The 21,628-nt window shown below is 34.4% G+C and overlaps 1 protein-coding gene across 7 annotated transcripts in view; it reads left to right on the forward strand.

Moving 5' to 3' along the window:
* Window positions 1-21,628, forward strand: part of LOC111054325 (protein bric-a-brac 1) — a 547,242-nt gene that overhangs the window by 486,816 nt on the left and 38,798 nt on the right. For all 7 annotated transcript variants that reach the window (XM_039430499.1, XM_039430493.1, XM_039430497.1 and 4 more), the window contains one exon: window positions 21,305-21,365. In XM_039430499.1, coding sequence (XP_039286433.1) covers window positions 21,305-21,365 — 61 coding nt within the window. The remainder of the gene's footprint in view (window positions 1-21,304; window positions 21,366-21,628) is intronic.

The following is a 21,628-nucleotide window of genomic DNA, read 5'->3' on the forward strand; positions in this document are numbered from 1 at the left end:
TTTATCATTCTGCTGCTATTAATAAACGGATTTTTCTTTTCCATGAGAAATCCAACTTTAAGTATGATATTACCATATAAATATGTAAATCGTTTGATAACGACTATATTTTCTGAACATAGTTTGAAGAATCCTTTCAAATGCACTTTCCAAAATTATCTACATGTATCCTAATTTGGATTACTAAATAAATCTGTATACAAGGCTGTATTAATAATTTCAAGGTTCATTCATTCAGAAGTAGCGAGATGAATTCCAGCCAATATGGGAAAAGAAGCAGAAGTAAAAAAGTAAGGAGATTCTGAGGGAGTGTGAGTGTGAGGGGAACTAGTAAGAGTAAGGATAAGTCGATCTTTCATTAGGACTGAGTCAGTCAGTACTCAGTAGTCAGTCATTGTGTAAACAGAGGAGCTTTGTGTACACGTGAGGGGGGTGTATGCGCGGTTGCGTGCGTGTGAGAGTCGAATTTTGAGTATTTGTGATGGGCGGTAAGGGGGTGGGAAAGAAGGGGGATGGCAGTACGCCCCACAACATTAAGAACAGAAGGAGGCTATTCGTTTCATTCAATATTTAATGTGATATATTGATTTTTCGGCATCAACAACACACTGTCTGAAATAAATAACATCCGAGACGAATGGAATAATATAATTTCGAAAAGAACTGTTGGGATGGAGGAATATAGAATATAGATGAAGAGGATGGGAAGAGGAAATGAGTAGGTCTACAAATGGAAGGAGAATATCTAGAATAATATTATGAAAGCAAGTGAAATAGACAGAGAATGATGGCTCGTCTGTATTTTGAGCTCTGAACGCGGCAGCAGCCTAATGGTAAGAAGCCACAGTTGTATATATAGTTATATAAATAATGATGATTGTGGGGTGAGGGAGTATTATTGATATTCAAATGAAAGCGTCGACGACAGATAGAGAATGATGTGTATAAAATTCCACCAGCTCGCTCCCAGCTTCCTTTCTTTGTTCCATCTTCTTATTCTTTCATTCTTTCCTCGCTTATATGTTCAACGCATATTTTTTAAGCAGCGAACGATACACAATGAACCGCGAAAAACGCGATCCACAATGTTGTTGCAAAAGACGAATGGATGAGGAAATTCGAGATACGGTGCTTGGAGAAGATGAGCAAGAAGATTATTAGTTGAGAAGAAAAATAAAAGGATAATGATAGAAAAGAATAAGAAGGAATAGGAGGGAGTGGAAGGAGATCACGAAAAAATGAGGAGGAGAAAGGGAGGAAGTTGTGGCAGAAAGAAGTAGAAAATTTATTTTCTTTTGCGATTTACATACTCGGTGGTTTGTTAAATGTACGTTTGGCGCTTGTGAGTCCCGTTGTTGTTGAAGTGATGATGAGTAGAAGGACGATGAAAGAAGAAAAGAGATGGAGGAAGAAAGGTGGATAAATTTGAATTTTCGTTTACATTTCATTGACCGATAAAAACACCGATCCATTTCCTTGTTTATCCGCATTGGCATTGTGAATAGTTTCGGCGAACAGTCCGCTTTAGATATTTTCTTGCGTAAACTTCACATTATGGAAATTTATCATGTGTCCTGGATGAGATGAGAAGTAGTGAAATCTATGTAATTAATTATGAAGCATTTTAGTAGAATATTGTACTTGATTTGTTATTTTAAAAAATCAAGTCAAACCCAGGGAAGTAAGGTAGTTACTGGAGTAGGAATTGATGTCGATTATAATAATAATTCATTGTGGATTATTATATGTAGAGCACAAAAATGCTAATTTTCTGGATAGAACTAGAATTCATCCCTGAGAGGTGAGTAGCAATTCTATGGTGATCCTAGAGCACAGGTGTGTTCCGAAAAACCAGAGCAATTTGAAATATCAAATATCTCAGAAAACAAGATGATAAGAATCAGGTGAGCTCCAGATATCCGAAGATAGAAATGATCTAATTTTGTCGTTAGTATTTTTCAACCTTTGCGATTCTACAAGACACCTGCCTTTTCCACACCCATACGATGTCGCTTCATTTTCCGTTCGATTGAAGTCATTCTCACATTGTTTAGTGCGTCAATTAATTTCGGCCAATTTTGTCAATTACCATCGAACCACTTGTAGTGTTCGACACATTCAAATATGCAAGGTCTTTGATTTTTTGGCCCACTATAAATTGAAATTTCATATTAATTACATCAATTCTGTCAAAATCCAACTACTTTATAAATTAGCAATAGACAAGTTGTATTTTTTGCCAAATTAGCCTTCGGCGAGAAAAAAGCGATCGCAGCTGTCACTACATTATCGCGGCTTTCATTAGCCAGTTTTTGCTAAATAATTAACATAACAAATTGATATCACAATTTATTATTTTGCACGGCGTTTTATGAATATCAACTTTTCTCCGTATCGATGGTATAACATTATTATCGTTGGGAAATTGTTGTTAGAAACAATGGAGTTCCCTTTTTCATTTTCATTATTTTAGTGTGTAATAACATAATCAAGATAACTGGTGCACTAAGAATAATTAATAGTAGTTTATGATGTGTTGTTCGAAAGTCTACTCCTTATTATCATAATAGATGATTTCCTGTTACGTTGTTTTAATATAATTCATGCTACAGTCACCTGCAGCCGAATTTCTCACTTCGTTCAAGTTTTTCAGTCGACCGCTATGATTTTTTCAGTTTTGATTAATTATTATATTGTTCCTCGGCCAGAAAATTGATACCTTGGAATGAACGATGGAAGGCATCATGTGGGTTGACTTGCACATTCATTCTACTTGTTGAAAGTACAATTTTTCGAATAAATTATATTTCTGTTCAATTCATTACTTATCTTCCCGGGTTATCTATGTCGTTGAATCAGTTACAAACACATGTAACTCGTATCATTGTTCTTAGCCGCTAGGCATCACAATTGCCCCAGTTCAGATTTGATTTTTACATTTAGAATACTCGAATCATCTCTACGAATCTCCTGAATCCTATTCCACGGTTCCACTTCCGTCAAAAAAAAAGAATACGCAACACACATTTGAAGCAATACAGTATTTATCAAATACTAGCAGGTAACCCGTGCTCCGCAAGGGTCTAATTAAAAACTTTACCTACTGATATCTTGAAGAATCTGAAATAGGCCTATAACCATCCTCAGTAAATTAAGAATCTGTAAACAAATTCTCAAGTTAATCAGTCCAGTAGTTGATGCGTGATGATGCGTCATTCAAGTATTTCCTATCCCGTACGTGTATAAGCCAATTCTTTCCATTATTATATTATAGATAACTGCAGACATAATACTTGAAAACCTCACAGTATCATATTGATTCTCTCCAATACATTAATTTTAGTATCGATTAGATCCTCCTCAATTTGAATCAGGCAGTCTTTTGTTTCACCAATTCTAGACAAAATACCTGCAATACTCGTTTCACTCCGAATTTGTGTCGGATAGTACATTATAACTGAAGAATATAAATTATTACTAATTTTATTGTGATCTATTCATGCGTTCTTATGAATTCCAATGATACATCATGAAACCTATGTCCATTTAATTTTTACTGGTAACAAAATTTTACATTAAATAATTATTTGATGAAATCCAATTTCAATCGTAACGAAAACAACTTCCTTAAAAAATAATTTCTAATAATATGTTTCGAGCGAAAAAATTAAGAACCAAAACAATTGAAAGAATTGGGATTCGATCCGAGAAACATTCGCTCCGAAGAAATATTCTCTCTGAAGCCAAGTGCTCTGCCACTAAACACCGGCTCGACTCAAAATTGAATCTCATGTAACTTCGTTATAACCTCCTTATAAAACACACATTTTACAACAATGTATACCGTATGAAATTTCATGTCCCATGAATGAAATTTCAACATTAATTCTGAAAAATCAAGAAGGAGAAATGAAATTTAGTCTTCGAGGTGTACGAGATTGATATTTTTAGAATTTAGGTGCAAAATTTAGATATTTAAATCATTCCCGTTTTTCCGCTATGCAATCCACAACTTGACATGTTTTGATGCGAACAAACACAACCCTACTCTCTCTTACTATATAGATTTACTAACAATCAACTATGGAATCATTGCAAATACAGCGTATTATTATAGTTCAATCAATTACAATTAGTGATCAATTCTCAAATTCTCTCCAGTGCATTGCAACAATCAAAACGCATTCGGGAAGCTGTATTCATATTTGTATATTTGGGAATAGCTTGGAAGTGTAGTGGTGATATTGAGTGAATTTGTGGTGCGTCACACAGATCTGTGGTGGCCTAGTTGCGAATGTGGTGGCAGCCTAGGTAATTGCTCATTATGCGAGCAAATAATTATTTCTTGCCCTTTAATTAATAGCGGCAGAAGTGTGTACGTATCTGTGCGCCCGTAATAACGATGACGACTACCGGATAGAGAAATTCGTTAATTAATAATTTTATTAATTGATATTATCAGAGTATGGTGCCGGTTGCCTACCTTGCGCCGTGTGCTTGAGTGCGCGTGTGCGTGTGTGTGGTGTGGTACAACCACCACACATTCGACAGTTCATTATAAGTTTGTGGTTTGCAGAAGTCTCTGTAGGCGGACGGAGGGTGCAGACTGCAGAGCAGAGCAGATATCAGGCACAACTATTGGGGTTATGTTTCTCCCTTCCTTACTTGTTCCACAGTAGTTGTTGTGTTGAGTACATATATATTTATATATAAATTTTGTTGTGAGTGTTGGCAATTCTCTTGCACGTTTTCCAATTAAGAGATAAGCTGCGTTTATCGCAATCGTTTGGGGCTGCGAACCCCGCAATGCATGAGTTGGTGTGTGTATTCCAACAGGCTTATGTGTATGGGCAAATAATTAAGCAGGTGAACTGTATGTTTGTGTAAAAGAGGGATTTTTTGAATACGTTATAAATAAGTAGCCTAAATATTCTTGTAGATGAATTTTGACCTCAAGTACACAATATCATGTCTTTTTTCAATCAACACTTTTTGCTCAAATAATGTTGGTCTATTGTGAGCAACGTAGAATTTTTCCATAGGACATTTCCGTGCTAAATCAGTTTGAAAGGCGTTTCAGTTCTCCACTACCACAAATACAAATTATTAATGTTTCCAATTAATAAGAACAACAAACTAAATAATTCAGTAACCATCATTCTTGACAAATATGGAAACTAATGCCCAAGTTATAATTGACCAAATAATATGATTGTCTAGTTGTGCTAGAGTAGAGGGTTGGATGATTGCACTATTTCCTTGTTCTCGTTTTCATTAATAATTCCCAGCTCTATTCCGGTCGAAAAATATTTCGTTAGTAGAGTAACGATTGTTCCCTCCTTCTCCCCCACAATGGAAACCTTTTCAAATGAACAAACATCATTACGACGTTGTACTTTGTGTGTGGATTGATGAAAGAGGCGCTCATCTATTATGTATAGAACGAGAAATATTAATTTGTTATACACAGCTGTCTGTCTGCTTGTTCCCCTGTACTCCTCCTCTTCCTTTTCCTCTTCCTTCAACTTGTTTTTCGTCCTCTTCTCGTTGCTCTCCCCTTTTTATCCTCTTCCTACCTCCCTCTCAACCCTTAAATCCACCTTCATCTCCATTTTTCTCTTCTTACTCCTTCGACATCTCCGCCTCAATCCTTTTTTCAGACCTTCCATTATTTTCTCAATCTTCAACTCTACTACTTCCTCCTATTCTTGCACTAGTTCTTTTCCTTATTATTTTTGTTCTTCATGCTTCCCATGATCTTTCATCCCTTTTTCTTCTTCACATCCGTCACAGAGCAGAACTGCCCATCTCCTCCCCCCCCCCACCTCAAACCCAGTGATACACCCCCCTTAAATATCCCAAATTTTATTGCTAACCTTTTATATCAGTTCCTCCCCGACACAAAAATTTTAATACCACAATCTGCGTACCTCCCACGTAAACACCACTGCCTTGTCAAGATCATTTACATGACTTTTCCCCACGTCATCCCTCATTCTTCTTCTTTTTCTTCCATTGCCCATTTCCCCCCCTCCTCCTCCTCCTCCTCCTCCTCCTCCTCTCACTCCTCCTCCTTCTCCTCCTATTCTTCCTCCCCCTCCTACTCCTCCTCCTCCTCCTCTTATTCCTCCTCCTCCTCCTCCTCCTCCTCCTCCTCCTCCTCCTCCTCCTCATCTATAAGTGTTTATCCTTCTCAACCGTCACCTTCCACTTTATCCTCTCTTTTTATTCCCTCCTTATTTCTCTCCTACATTTGCACATCCTTTACTCATCTTCTCACTAATAATCCAAACACGGTTCTCTTCATACTTCCCTTGTCAATTTAATTTATTTACTATCTATTCTCTTCCATCATCCTTAATTCCTCTTCTTCTTCTTTCTGCTGTATCTCTCTCCCAAACATTTTCGTTATAAACATGGCGGTAATTTCAGTATATTCGAATTGCGTGATCAGCTATAATTATAATATTGCGCGTTCGCGTGCGTTGTAGGTTGCTACTGAAATGTGTAGCTGATACTCGAACCAACTACATTGTATTTAAAATCCAAAACATACTATAATTCATTCAATTTATTTGTTGCAAAACGGGAGTACCATATCATGACTTATTATTATACTTGTGAATTTCATCCAATAAAATTAAGAATTACATGTTAATCCCAAATAATTCATACAAAATGTTATTCAAGAGAAAGAAATTACATTACTAACACTCAGAACCCAAAACATGTAAACTTAGTCGCTATTTGATACATTAGTTAATATCGGGGCACCAAGCTTCGCTCGTTATTTATTTATTGACTTTTGATAAACCAAACACAATTCTTTAAAATTATTGGGGAAGTACTAACAGCACAGCCCAAAACTGCTTCTTTCCCGAATTTTGATTTATACACTATAAATAGTCCAGAAAGTAGGTTATGTTCCATACACTTGAATTCAGGTTCAATTTTCTGTTCAAACATTTGAAAAAAATCATAATTTAGATTATATACAAACCAAATTAAATAACAAAATAACACTCACTAATCACTTGAAATTGTCAAATAATGATAATCTTTGAAAATTATGATATACTCCAGTTTAGGAGGATTATCATGTCATGTCAACAAATCAGATTATGTTGATCAAATCGATTAAATTGTCTAGCTAGGTAAAATTTCTTGCTGATTGATTATGATTACACAACTGGAAATAATTCTGAGTCTCTCTATCTCTCTCACAGGTATCTTCTGTTATGGAGAGACGACGAAATTATCATCTGTTTTCCAAGGATGAATTATCCTTTTAATGTCGTTCAGCGAGTTTTCCAAAGAATGAGACCTAGTGCAATCGAATCTTTATAAACCTACTATGTTCCAAATTTTGTTAAAATCGTTAGAGCCGTTTTCGAGATCAGTAAAACTTAAATAACCAGTTATAAAAATAGCCAGATGTATACAGAAATTGCTCGCTTAATATAATAGGATACGTTTTGTACAATATCGAAAAGGAAATATCCACCGATATTCTACTGTCCTTCATCTCTTATTATATCACATCTTACAATTCAATTAACTAATAATGAGGCTATTCACAATAATTCATAAAATATTTTTGGGAAAGGAACAAACAGGCTCAGCCTGTTACGCTTCGATTTTTAATAGATAGGCTGAATTGGTCGAAAAAAGATATATTTTACAATTTTCAAAGCTCAATTTCTCATTCCAAAAATTTAATAATCAGAAATTCTGATTCAAGAATGATTGAAAACAGAATCCTTATCATACTATTGTATATAACTCATGATACCTTTCATATATCTTATAATATGTCCTGTACTGAAACTATCATCACCTACTGATCAAGAAGTGATGAATTTTGAAATTTTCATCCTTTAATCGGAAATTTAGTCTGTTTGGAGTATATTCTGTTTAGGCAGAATACAATTGACTATAGAGTATTATTATATCTTATATCAACTATGATAATAGACAGAGCCGAGACGTCTATTCATTGGAATATATTGGATTGTATAAAGTAATTGTAAGAATGGCGCAGATAAGTGGATCCATTCTTTGCAACAAAGCTTCATTCAATAGGTTGCTTCCGTTACGTCAAATAAATAATATAAAGTTTGATCAATGCTCATTCGTTATTTTAAATGGACTCGTCATAGGAATGAATGTGCCACGATGAAGTCTAGGAGCAGTAAATAATTTAACTAGATATTACTCAGAGTAATTCTTTTCAAGATAACTTTCCCTATTGTTTTTATGAAAAATCATCGAATGTTAACTGACAAATAACTTTTTGGTCTTAAGAAATCGTCAACTAACTTAACGTCAACCTATTTGATGATTTATGGAATCTCTTCCGATGCGATTCACACAGCAATTTGAACGTAAGACAAAAGCAGAGCGCAACAAAGTGGAGAAAGGTGTGGAATATTATGGGGCTATGGGCCATGGTGTGTAAGTGTGTAGGCCTACCTGCGCATGCGTACTCCTGCCGTGGGTACGTTCTCTTGTTTTTCATTAATTATAACTTTGTTAGTGAATTTGTTATTAGATTTATGCGTCTTCCGCGTGAAACAAACACACACACACACACACATACACACACACACACACACACATATATATATATATATATATATATATATATTATATATATATATATATATATATATATATATATATATATACAAGCATTAACGCAAGCTCTTCTGTTCTCCTTGCTCATCTTGGGAATGTTCCTGATGCTCGTGTGCTTCCATTCCTTCAAATCTCCAAAAGTCATTCCATTGTTGTCATTCATTCAATTCAGTGTCTAGTATCTTTGCAAAAAATATCTCCTTACTAATAGTCCAGTCAATATAGACATAAAAAAGGGGGTGTGCTAGCAATTTATATTGTAGTTCTGATTTTCCAATATATTATTTGGGTACATAAGAGAAGTCCAGAAACAATTTCTTCATGCAAAATTTCCTTGTGCTAGATACAAGCCCAAAAACCTTGTATTTTCGGCTCATTTCCCAGTTTTCAGCTATTTCTGCCAAATCTCGTAAACGGACAGAAAAATTTGCTCTTGCCTTTTTTCTAGATTATGAAATTCTGAATAAAATGAGATCATTTGGAACTCTCTATCCCCATTGAGTACTGAGTTATGATTTTTCAAAAATGAGTGAAATTTGATGAATTTTAGTTTTTGATCAACAATATCTTCCGATTGTTACCATTTATATGTTTAATTCAAAATCCCTCTGGGCATATTTTTGTGCTCTACAATCTGAGATCAGGTAGCGCGCTCTATCTAATATAGATTTCCAGGTACACCTGACAACAATGCTCCTTGTATTGCGAAGAACACCTAATTTTCAGCTTCAACCATCATCACAAACTACATAGTCCTCACATTGATATTTTGCACAATGACATAAGTTCATAAGATTATGTTCTATGAGAATTACCCGTTAGATGCACTTTATTTCAGTATTTCCTAGTGGAGAGGCGCGCTTAAGGACACCTCAAGGATCAAAATTTTCGAACACTTATAACTTCTGACACAAAGCTCAAATTTCATCGTACTCCACTTCATTCTTCTCGGCTCGTCAGGGCGGTCCAAATTCATGCATCATAAGTCAAATTCGGTCGAAAAGTGGAAAATTTATTGTTGAATGTACCGGTACTAAGCCCATATTCCAATACACAAAAAATGACCATCATAACTTCATAGAACATATTAATATACTATTTTGTAATTCACAGTCGATTTCCAAGATCTAATGGAAAGTTTAATTAATTTTTCTGAATTAACTCAATATATTTATACAATATAAAGCATCATTATGAACGCAAAGTTATTGTTTGTACATGCAGAAGATTAGAATACAATCAATTCAATTGATTTCAATCAGAAGGTGACCGAAGTATCTAACTATAGAGGTATTTTTGTAGGACAAATAAGTTTTCCCTCACATCCATATAAATGAAAATTGATGGAAAATGACGCAATGAAAAGCACTGGCCGTCAGTAACTTACCGTTTCCACTTTCCCCGTATGTAAGCCGATTATTTTCTTTCTATACGGGCTTTAGAACAAAACCGTTATAGAAGTATCCTAATGTTCCATAATGTTTTGTCATTAATATTACAATTTACAATACATTGAAGATATATTATTGAGTAAATCTAAAACAATTTAATGTTTAAAATAGGGCTATACATTTGATACACCCTGATTCCATAGTGTAATTCTGATCAGAGGAGAAATAGTTAATCAGTTGATGCGTGTGCGTATGACATGTGTGTGCGTATGACATGTGTGTGCGTGCACTGTGAGGCCACTCTGTATTCGGTTAGCGTCATTCTGCTGATGAATTATTAAGAACGAATCAGTATCTAGGCTCTAGGAATCAATTACATAATATAAATCGGATCAGGTGAGTGACGTAGACATCCTTTATTTATATAAGTTCGGACCTAAACAATCCAAAATAGCTAATTCCGGCAGACAATGTTGATTGAGTACCGTAGACGATGTATGCATATTTATTGAATAGGCCTCATCCGTCTAGCGTGGTTCGGTCATGTCAAATAATAACCAACTACACTAAGCCTGTTAATGCTTCATGTTCATAGGTACCAACTGACACTGTGCATAAATCATACCTATCAGATGCGATAGATACATTGATATTATGATGAATACCAATAATTATTTCAATTTTGCTCCATTCAAGTCATTCCTCATTTTTCGGGTAGTAGAGAAATTATACAAAAATATTGAAGCTAGAAAGCCAACTGAAAACCTCTATGAACCCGAAAACAAAATCTCTGGTATCTTGTGACAAATACCATGGATCAATCTTTTTCTGAAGTTCCCTTCTGTTTCTTCCGTCAATATTGCAGAGGCTCTCCACCAACTATTGATTGACTCAATATGAAGCTTTCAGTATTTGCTGATTAATCAATATATAGTAAAAAATATTTTTTCGTCGGCAGTTATTTTTAACTGGATTTTGGCTTGAATAATATTTTTCTTTCATTGATAATGTCTTTTAATGTCTAAAATTTCTTGTTTCATTATGAACTGCATCATTTCATAGTCTTAACAGTGTAATGATAACTTGCAGACTATAATTTATGTTGAATGTTCATGTTCAAATTGATTTACTGTATAATGTTTTTCCATAAGTTACTTACAACTAATATATAATTCATAAACTGATAGCCTAACCTACATCATAGTAAGTCTTGAAAAACGTAAATGACTTGATGAATTGTACTGACTCTATTGTACAGCGTACTGCTAACATCAAGTTTGTCCCCAATATTGTTTGGTAATAATCCATTATTTTCATTGACACAAGCAATACTAAAAATGGATTCACGCAATCTTCCGACTATTTTTCCTCTATTCAAAAATTAATGTTGATCGAAACAAACGACAGTTCATTGTAGTAGTATTTGAATATGTGTGATACGGAATATATTATTGGAGTTCGATATCATTATATCCGATCGGACGTAAAAAACGTAAACGAAGTTGAATTGCGTGGGTGACGGGGGGCGGGAGAGGTTTGTTGTGGTTTTACCAAAGAGGGTATCGGCTTAGAGAATGGATGGGGGGGGGGTAAAGTTTTGAAAGTAATGAACGTCTGTTATCAGATAGAACGTGCGTTGCATGAATAAATGAGCATGGAACGGTTAATATAATAACTGTATGGCTCGAATAAAACACAACTTAGCTTGTGGAAACGTCATTATTTCTGGTGTTTCATTTTTTTAATGATAATAATGATACCAAATGTCGAGTGAGTGTGTGTGCGTGTGTTGGGGGTGGGAGGGTTAGCTTGTAACCATGCATTAGATTCTAGGGGATCTCCGTTCCATGACTTTGTTTAAATAAAAACATATGTGTACTCTCACATGAATGTGTGTATATTCACTATTTAATTCCATATTTTCTCTCTCTTTCTCTCCATCGTACTTCCTCCTCCCCATTCTCTTTTACCAATTTACTCTTCATATCTTCATATCGCACTTCTCATTAAGAGAACCTACAACGTGGAATACGATTAACATATTATCTTAGTACTCGTCCTCTCTGTACTAATCTACCCTTTCGCTTGGTTTTAATTATTTTCATCAATTTATCTTTATTTAGATGTTTTGAGGGTGGAGATCAAGTGCTAGAACTCTCATCGAATGCATGTGTCATTATATTGAGGGGGCCGCACTTCTCACAGAAAACCACACCTTTTTTATGTCTTTATTCCAATAATTTCTGTCTATAGTTGGTTCTCTAAAAAGGCTGTATTCAATCTAAATTCATTAATCATCTCTTCAAAAAGTCTGTATTCTATCTGAATTCATTCACCATCAATTCAGTCGCCCTCTCTCTTGCTGAAATCGATTTATTATATTATTTAATAACACTATTACTAACTTATTATAATAATTATTAGACTATATACATTATACATATTATATACTTGACTGATATCATTTAATGTTAGTATTATCATTATGTACTCATCATCTCCCATTGATAGGATGATATACATCATTAATAAGCTTATCCTGTTTTGTCCAATATAAAACACTTCGTTTTTGAAATTCATTTTGAGTATGAAACTCTTCCAAAGACCATTACTGTTTTCTGAATGCAAATCAAATTTAATCTTTTAAATTCATCAACTCTTTATTCACTCATTAAATGCAAAACTGTGAGGATTCAGCAATTGATCACTTTAACAACAAATTAAGTAGTAGTTTAAATCAAAATATCAATGAAAACGAGATCAATTTGATAAACAAATTGGGCTCGTAGAACGCCCAATCCTATTGGTGAGTGCCAATTTCAACGTCAGCTGAGAGGTGTAGTACGTCACATTCTCACATAACTTCGACCAATCACACGCGAGTATGTACACTTTGACATGTAACTAAACTTTGGTAACTATATTAACTATATACAGTAACTATATTACTATCCTATACTATTAAACGAGCAATTTCTGTTTATATGTTTAAATGTTTGGATGTTTAGATGTTTACATGTTTGTATTTCACCGGATCTCGAAAACGGCTCTAACGATTCTCACGAAATTCAGAACATAGTAGGTTTATAATATATTATAAAGATTCGATTGCACTAGGTCTCATCCCTGGAAAAACTCTCTGAATGACATTAAAAGGATAATTCATCCTTGGAAGAACAGATTTCGTCGTCTGTCGATAACAGAAGATGCGTGTGCCTGTGTGGGAAATCAGCTGTGTAATCATTCAAACAGCTTACCGTATCTCGCGAGAAATATATCTAGAAATTTTAATAGACTCTATCAAAATAATCTGATTTGTTGACATGACATGGTTTATCCAAAGACCTTGAAGATGCAAAGACTCACCTGCAGCGCTAGTGTCGTACTTGGAATCCAAGGTCTATAAAATACAGGTCATGACACTATTGTTGTGAGCAGCCATTTTATGGAGTCTTTATGGCGGTAAATTTGAAAATCCAATCCAATTCAATTGGCTCGTAACAAAATTATGCATTTTAAAAACAATATTCTAGTTCAAATAATATGTGAATTCAGGTTTTCAATTTTTTAATTATGAAATTTCAATTGTCATGACCTGTATTTTTATAGACCTTGGGCTGAATCAAGGTCTATAAAAATACAGGTCATGATACAATCCCGTGATGCATTGCAAAATCGCCATTTTATGGGGTCCTAGTTCACCAATTTTCAAATTTATCAGCTGTTATCTTTATGGATTGAACAACATGATGTGTTATTTTGTAATATTGTTCAAGGGATATTGCTTGGCTTTGAATTGTAAAATAAATTGTTCCGACAGAATAATAATAAATTAGATTCCAACTAGGAACTGAATTAGTGATTTTTAGATTCAATTGATCGGGAACTTAAAACTCTTTTTGAAATTGGCCTCGCATATTTCTGTCTTGTCCCAATGCCTTTTGAATCATAATCCTTGATTTACAATAATAAAAACAGTTTTTAATAATAAATAAATGAATGATTAAAGCATTTATTATTGAAATTTCATAATTAAAAAATTGAAAACCTGAATTCACATAATTATCTGTACTAGAATATTTTTTTTAAAATGCATAATTCTGTTACGAGCAAATTGAATTGGATTTTCAAATGTACCGCCATAAAGGCCCCATAAAATGGCTGCTCACAACAATAGTGTCATGACCTGTATTTTTATAGACCTTGTTGGAATTGAAATCGGCCATTGAGGGGGCAACCTATAAGATTATTACATACCAATGCCTTTGTAATCTATAGTATTACAAATATATAGATATAATATCTCGTGCTAAAATACCCCAATGGCGGCTTTCAATCTCAAGTAAGAGCTATCATTGGGAAGGCATAGGCATTGTGGGTCTACATCTCTTTAAGGTCTTTGGGTTTATCACTCTCAATTAGAGTATATCATAATATTCAAAGTTAATCATTATTTTACTGTTTTAAGTGATTAGTGAGTGTTATTTTCTTATTCAATTTGGTTTGTAAACAATCTAAATTAGAAATTTTCTGTTTTTAAATATTTTGACTGAAAATTGGACCTGAATTCAAGTGTATGAAACATAACCTACTTTTTTGACCATTTATAGTGCATAAATCAAAATTCGGAGAAGAAACAGGTTTGGGCTGTGCCTGTTTGTCCATCCACAATCATTTTGAAGAATTGTGCTCTGTTTATCAATAAATAAATAACGATCAAAGCTCGGTGCCCCGATATTGGGTAATAAACCCGAAATATAATGAATCAAATGAATGTTTCGATTGAATGGATCAAAATATAACTATGGGTAATATAGTTCTGTTACTGTAGTCAGTACAAGTCCACGCTCATAAAACTATCATTAGTTTATCTCATTACATACGTTATTACTATATAATATAACCGCCACCTTGAGAACGAACCTATTTCTATGGAATCGTGTTCAGCATCTCAATATTCATGAAGATTTGTATTGGATAAAGATAAGAGATGAGGTGGATATTCATTTTCAACTTAGTAAATATGGGTTCAATATTTATAAAGTATTTGGTCATATTTCGAAAAAAAACAATGTTATGTTAAATATAAACAATTTTATGAAAAATTCAATCGATTAAACTTTGTCAATAATCTGCCTTTCTAACCGTTGAAATATGTGCGGAATCATAGAGTAGAGTAAGCTGCATTGAATGCATTGAATTACTCCACGAATTAGCGATGAAATTAGACAAAACTCAATTGCATCATGTATCCACTCCCACATAGTGCTTTTACGGTATTCGTATAATAAATTAGAAGTTGGGAGCTGCAATCTAAACTCACAACAAATTAAAATTCACATAAACTTTACATCCACTCACAACGTGCACACATTCGAGAGAAGATGTGATTGTACCCTCGAGGGAGTTCAGTCAACTAATTTTATTGGTTGCTGGAATTTGATTTTCAAAATTTATTGTTATTGCTTTTTCTAGCTATCTTCAAATATAGCAAATTGAATCAAAAGTCTATTATTCTTTTATATGTTGTCATCAATATAGGAAAGCTCTTACTCCTGTCACATCTACATTCCAGTACTATACATAATTTCTATCATATGCTGGTTTGTGTTATAAGTAATCCTTTCAGATTTTGTATGTAATTTGAAGAGGTATTGACGATTGTTTTTCATTATTAGAATTTCAATTACTGAGAATTTATTTCCCTCTTTCTTGAGTGAGAGAGAATTAATGTTGTGTTTTGTGTTCTCATACTTCCTTATTCATAAACATTTTATATATAGATAGAGTTTTATAGAGTCAGAGTTTCAAACTGATGTCAGGTTTCTTCTGTTCAATAATCATCAGTATTTCGAAAATGTTCAAAATTTTGCCTCTCAGATCTTAGAATTGCCTTATCGTATAGCAAGTACGAACGAAATATAATATGGATAGCCTATATTGTATTCCGTACTGTAGAACTATAATGTGGTTATACAGTGAACTATAGTGTATGGGAGACTGGCTCTTCAAACCAGCTCAGCTGAAATGCCCTGCTATAATTACAGCCGTACGTACCGTGAATTATACGAGCTCATTCTTTCTTATAATATCAAACAAGAAATAACACAGTACTCGAGCTGTAAAGTGGAGTGATTTATGGTCATATCTTACAAGAAACAAAACCAACCCAGCTGATGAAAATAATAGTGACTGTAATAATAATAATTTCTTATCTGAATCAAAGAAAGCCTCTTTTTTCTGACCGGCCAACCATGAAAAGCTATAAAAAGTGGATCCTCAGAATTTTCCTGAGATGTGTTTCCCAGTGGTTGTTCCTAGGATTTGAATTACTGCTGGATTTGATATTCCTCTACGTTATTGTTGATTACTCGTTCTTCAAACAGGAAGTAGTTACATTAATTAATCGTTATCTCTTCTTTAATAACTACTGTATACAGATATAGTTGCTGCAGCAAACGTTTACATTCAAACCCCTATATGAATATTTATAAATAAATAACCAATATCACCCCATCAATACTCATATTGCACGTATGAAAATATTCAATTTCTGTAGTAGCCATCATTACTGGTAGAACAATTATTATGGATGTACTCTAGAACCAGCCTGCATTTATTTAATAACCGAACAATGATCAACTAATAGCAATTCAATACTCTTTTCCACAGCTTACCAGAATAAATTCGAAGTGGTTTACAATCATGACTTGCAGATTGTTTTAATAAATGACTATTCTCGTGTAGCGTTGGGGTAATATTCTGGTAGATTTCCGTATAGAAGGAAAATGTATGGCATACTTGAAACTTGCAGAACCACTTACGTAAAAATAAGGAGAAACTACTTTTGGTTATGTGAAGCACCTTGTGCTAAGAGTCTATACATTTAAATTCCTCAAAGGAGTTGAAAAAATTGACTTTCGGAGTTTTTCCATCAGAAAAAGAAATATTGATCAGAAGTAAGGAAGTGACCAATCAAATTTTTACGACTACTTTTAATTCGGAACTAATAATTTTCTTATTGTGCACTTCTAGTTGCATACTGCCACAGCCCTGATGCGTTCTACTAGCTAGTTGAAGAAAGCTACGCATTCAAAAACTAAACTTATTCAAAGCACTTATTTGAACTACTAGGAACAATATAGTTCCTGTCATTGTTTTCCAACAGTCAGCTATTTGGAACTATATTCAGAAATTCGTTTGCCCCCTTTACATTTCAATTTATTATATCGCCGTTTTCTATCAGCCGCTGAAAACAACAGCAATTACGATATCGGGAGTTGGAGGATTGCGGATCGAAGAAGGAGTTGGAGAAAAAGAATGCGAATGCTGAGAAGATTTGCCGGAGGTTGGAAGAGGAGGAGAAGGAGAAGTAGGAGGAGTAGGAACAACTGCATGAGATTATGAATGAACGACCGGAAAGACACGTCCAAGAAGCAACAACCAGTAACAGGATAGATGAATGATGCACCTAGAAAAGAAGAATGAGGAGGAGGAGGAGCAGGAAGAAAAAGAAAGAACAAGAAGGTGAAGAGAAAGGTACAATGAGATCACTTAGTTTTGTCTCTCATATCACCACTAGTCCTTACCCAAAAGGCGTGCACTATTTAATTTTCCATCAGATATCACCAGGGCTTATTTGTGAGATCTGCGCAACTCTTCATATCTCCATCTTTTCATTTCTCCTCTATTACGTGCCCCATAACGATTCTTTAATAATGCATAACAGCCACTCTCTCAAATCAGATATTATTGTCTTTGGAAACGGGGAATCTTCACCGTAATGGCCCGCCATAAAAATACTTATTTAAAAGTGATTACTTTTGAATTAATTTCTATTTTGAAACAATGGGATGGACACGATTGATGAAACAATGGGACGTCACTCAGGATGATGTCTGGAGTCTTCACAGTCTGATTCAGGTGTAGATAGAGTAGAAGAAATAGAAAATTATGGAGTTCTTTCTCTGGGTGATGCGATTTTTCTTACATTTCAAAACTTGTCACTAGTTTTCGTAGGACTGCAATGTCATCCGCTTCCTATTATTATGCACAACGTTTTCTAAAATTCACCCGGATGATTTTCTTATGCTTAGAATCATATAGCAGAGAAAAGCCTTCTCATTAATGTTCATTGTTTTTAACGCGTTCACACATTTTGAGATAAAACAAGTGATGTTCACAACTCAGCAAGTGATACCTAACCGTAAAATTTGAATCTTCAAGTTGAGTGGATTGAGAAAGTGTTGAAAAGATGCTACTATTCAGAATCAATTGCTTAACATTGCGATCAAACATTTTCCTAAAAAATGCAGTAGTTTTGTAAATAATAGGGTATGATCATCGTAAGCAAGTTGACCAGTCAAATACCGGGATTTATGCAGTGGCGTTAGGTTCTTGACACAAGTTGGCAGCTTTAAAATTTGCATTTGTACAAAATTAACATAAACATGTCAAAAGCACGGCGCGGACACATTTATTCAAATCGCTGTGTTGGTTTCTGTGAGCTGGAACTTACTGGTCTACATGACCTGACAGACTCTGCCACTAGTCTCGCTGTCGCTGTGTCGACGTGTGAGTGCCCGGTGCCCCCTTTTAAATGCCGGTCAGAGATCTGATCTGCCTCCCCCCCCTGTCAAAAATCCACCCCCTTTCTAGCCGCCAATGTCAAAACCCTGTTGTTGATACCGTCAAGTGTTGAAAGAGCGCGTTTTTCGCGTACCAACAACACTGCGCGCGCATACGTTGAATACATTAAAACTGATTCTTCAACTATATCAACAAAATTACTTGTCAACTCAACTGCCTCTCAAACATATTTCGTAGTGTATTATGCTAAACGACGCGGACGAATAATTCGTTGAGTCTAAATTTGGCGCACTTCAATGTTATCACCCTCTCACAATTTCATTCAATTTTCATCTGTTGAGTGGTGGTTGTACAATTTTAGGAGGATTTATTGTTGTATCATGTAGATGGCTGGCTACTGAGGTTGCAGTTCCATCACAGATTATTATTTACTTCTTTTTCTATTTGTGTCTAATAATGTTTTTGCCTTGAAAAGCCTGTTTTCCCTGATAGTACTGTAACATAGTTATCGTGATTTCTACGATAACTGTTCTCCATTTTTATCATATAAAATACTTAGTTTTGAGCACTAGGAATTATATTCTTAGTTCATTGTTCATAACGAGACATATTTACCTTCTTAGATATATTTAGTCCTTTTTTACGACACAATAAATAATTATTGAATCACTTTGAGCATAATAGATTGATTAACTGACTTCAATGATGAAGGGAAATCGAAATGAGAGGTATGTGAGTAGATCAAGAGTAATATTAGAATGATAATGATCCTTGTTGAATGAACCATGATTAATTTGATATTGGAATTGAGAAGAATGATGTGAGCATTTAGAAATCTAAACTGAATTTAACCTATCCCATTAGTTGGTGGGAATCTCCTTTAGGGGCGGTTGAGAAAGCTCAATCCAATGATAATTGATTAATGCTACTCTCACTAGAATTATCCTACATTTTTCAATGTTTAGTTTAGAATAATAGTTGATTGAAATGGCGTTTGGGACAAAAACAATAGACATTACAATCTTGTTCTTGTTCAATAAATTATCTGCAGTAGAAGAACTTCAATCTACAGTATTATTATTTGAAAGAAATTAAGTGTAAATTATAAATAGTAAACCAATTTGTTATTTTTGAAGAGAGGTACCTACCCGACTGTCAGTTACCGTCTGTCTGGCTGGTCGATATGTTTTATTAGTTAATTGCAGGAATTAATTGCGAGGTCGGGTCTCTCTTTCTCCCTCGCTCTCTGGATAGAGGAAGCACGTCCTGGCTGAGAGCTGCAATTATTTTTATTATTTACAGTCAATTTCTTCTTCATCTTGTTCATTTTTGTTTCTTGTAGCACAGTTCTTTTGTGATCCCCGAGACAGTTGTGTAGGGTCAATAAAAACCCGCGGATCCAGCTTTTTCGATCGTGTTCTGCTTGTATTTTTCTTTTACTTCTTCCTCCTCCTCCTCTCTTCTTTTACCATTTTATTCTGCTCCTTCTCCTCTTCCGTTTCCTTTCCCTAATAACAATTCCCCTTCATGATAAATACTAGACTTGTTTTTTTTCGTGTACAGTCATTTTTAACATGACCGTCGACTGTCTTGTACATAGTAATAAATATGCTCCTCAGTCCTCAGCCACCTACATTTATATTGTCATTATTTTCTTTACCCTGTTGGTGAGACCACGTCTAAACGATGATATAGCCGTTAAGATTATATATTATTATATTCTTTGTGCCTGTGAATCTGTGCACGGTAATATTAGACAATAAAACTACAAGCGCCCGACTCCAAATGATAATTATACTAGAAATTTATTGCTCAGAATTATTTTTAATCGCATCGCTGTTGTTGGACGTTGTTTTTGTGGTTGACTTAGAATCGAGGTCTTCCTTTTAATTTTATGCAGAAAAACGTTGAAATTATTTATTATTTTTAGGAAGGCAAGCATCAATAGCTTGGAAACTGCTGTATAGCTGGTAGTGCGTATTTTGGTGCAAGGTTTTGTTGAACCACAAACACTATACTATCCTCTAGAAGATAATCTATTATCTGGGTAGAACTATAGACTAAATGAGCATTGTTTATATAGTCTACGGTTGAACGTTGAAATTGATTCGATTTGAATTGAATTTGATATAGGCCTACTGTATTCCGTAGTGGTTGCACTGAAATTGATTCGACGACGAGTTGCTAATCTAATTCCAATTTCTTTATTGTAATTCACTATTTTACCCCAAATTAGTATTGTACAACATACTTTAATTGAAGAGATCTTATCACTTATTAAATAACCATATCTCCAAGTATTCTAAACATTCTGTTTCCTGAATAGATTATTTACTATTGTAATTTTCATTTCTACTCATGATCCACTCTCCATCTCCATATTCTCACCGTTTCGTTTTAGAGATTCAGATCCGAAATGTAGATTATATTCAAAATTACTGGATGTTAAAATACTGTATTTGTTGTTTCTCTCTCTCTCCCTCTCTCCCAATCACTGTCATGCTTTGTGGATTCTTCCACAAATGAATATGTAAGGTGTAAATATTAATACTAAACTTGACTATTCATCTTCAATTCAATTTTCAAAAAGATTTAAATTGTAAAACGCACTCATCAATATTCTAGTATTCTAATCTAAGTTTTGATTGTTTTGGAATGTTGTCCTCATATGTATGTTGTTGTTGCAGGCCAAGATGCTGGAATCGACCCATGCTTCTTGGCTCGGAGCCTCCACCTCGTCTCTGGCCGGTAAGTTGAATTCTAATTTGTAAAACTGGAATTTTAAAAATATTTGTTTTTCCGCGTTTTGGTTGAAGCTAATTCCCATTGTGTTGTGATTTTTCGTGCCTTCAATGTGATTTCATGTGTTATTGTTGTTTAAAGAGTTTGTTTTTTATTCTTGTTAATAGTTTTTAGTTATACTTTCGAAAAACGAGCAAATTTTCCAAGGAAGAAATCAAAATTTTAACTACAGTATCATTATTCTACTTATGCGATACTAATTCTCTTTT

The sequence above is a fragment of the Nilaparvata lugens genome, chromosome 6, assembly GCF_014356525.2.
Source record: "Nilaparvata lugens isolate BPH chromosome 6, ASM1435652v1, whole genome shotgun sequence".
Lineage (NCBI taxonomy): Eukaryota > Metazoa > Arthropoda > Insecta > Hemiptera > Delphacidae > Nilaparvata > Nilaparvata lugens.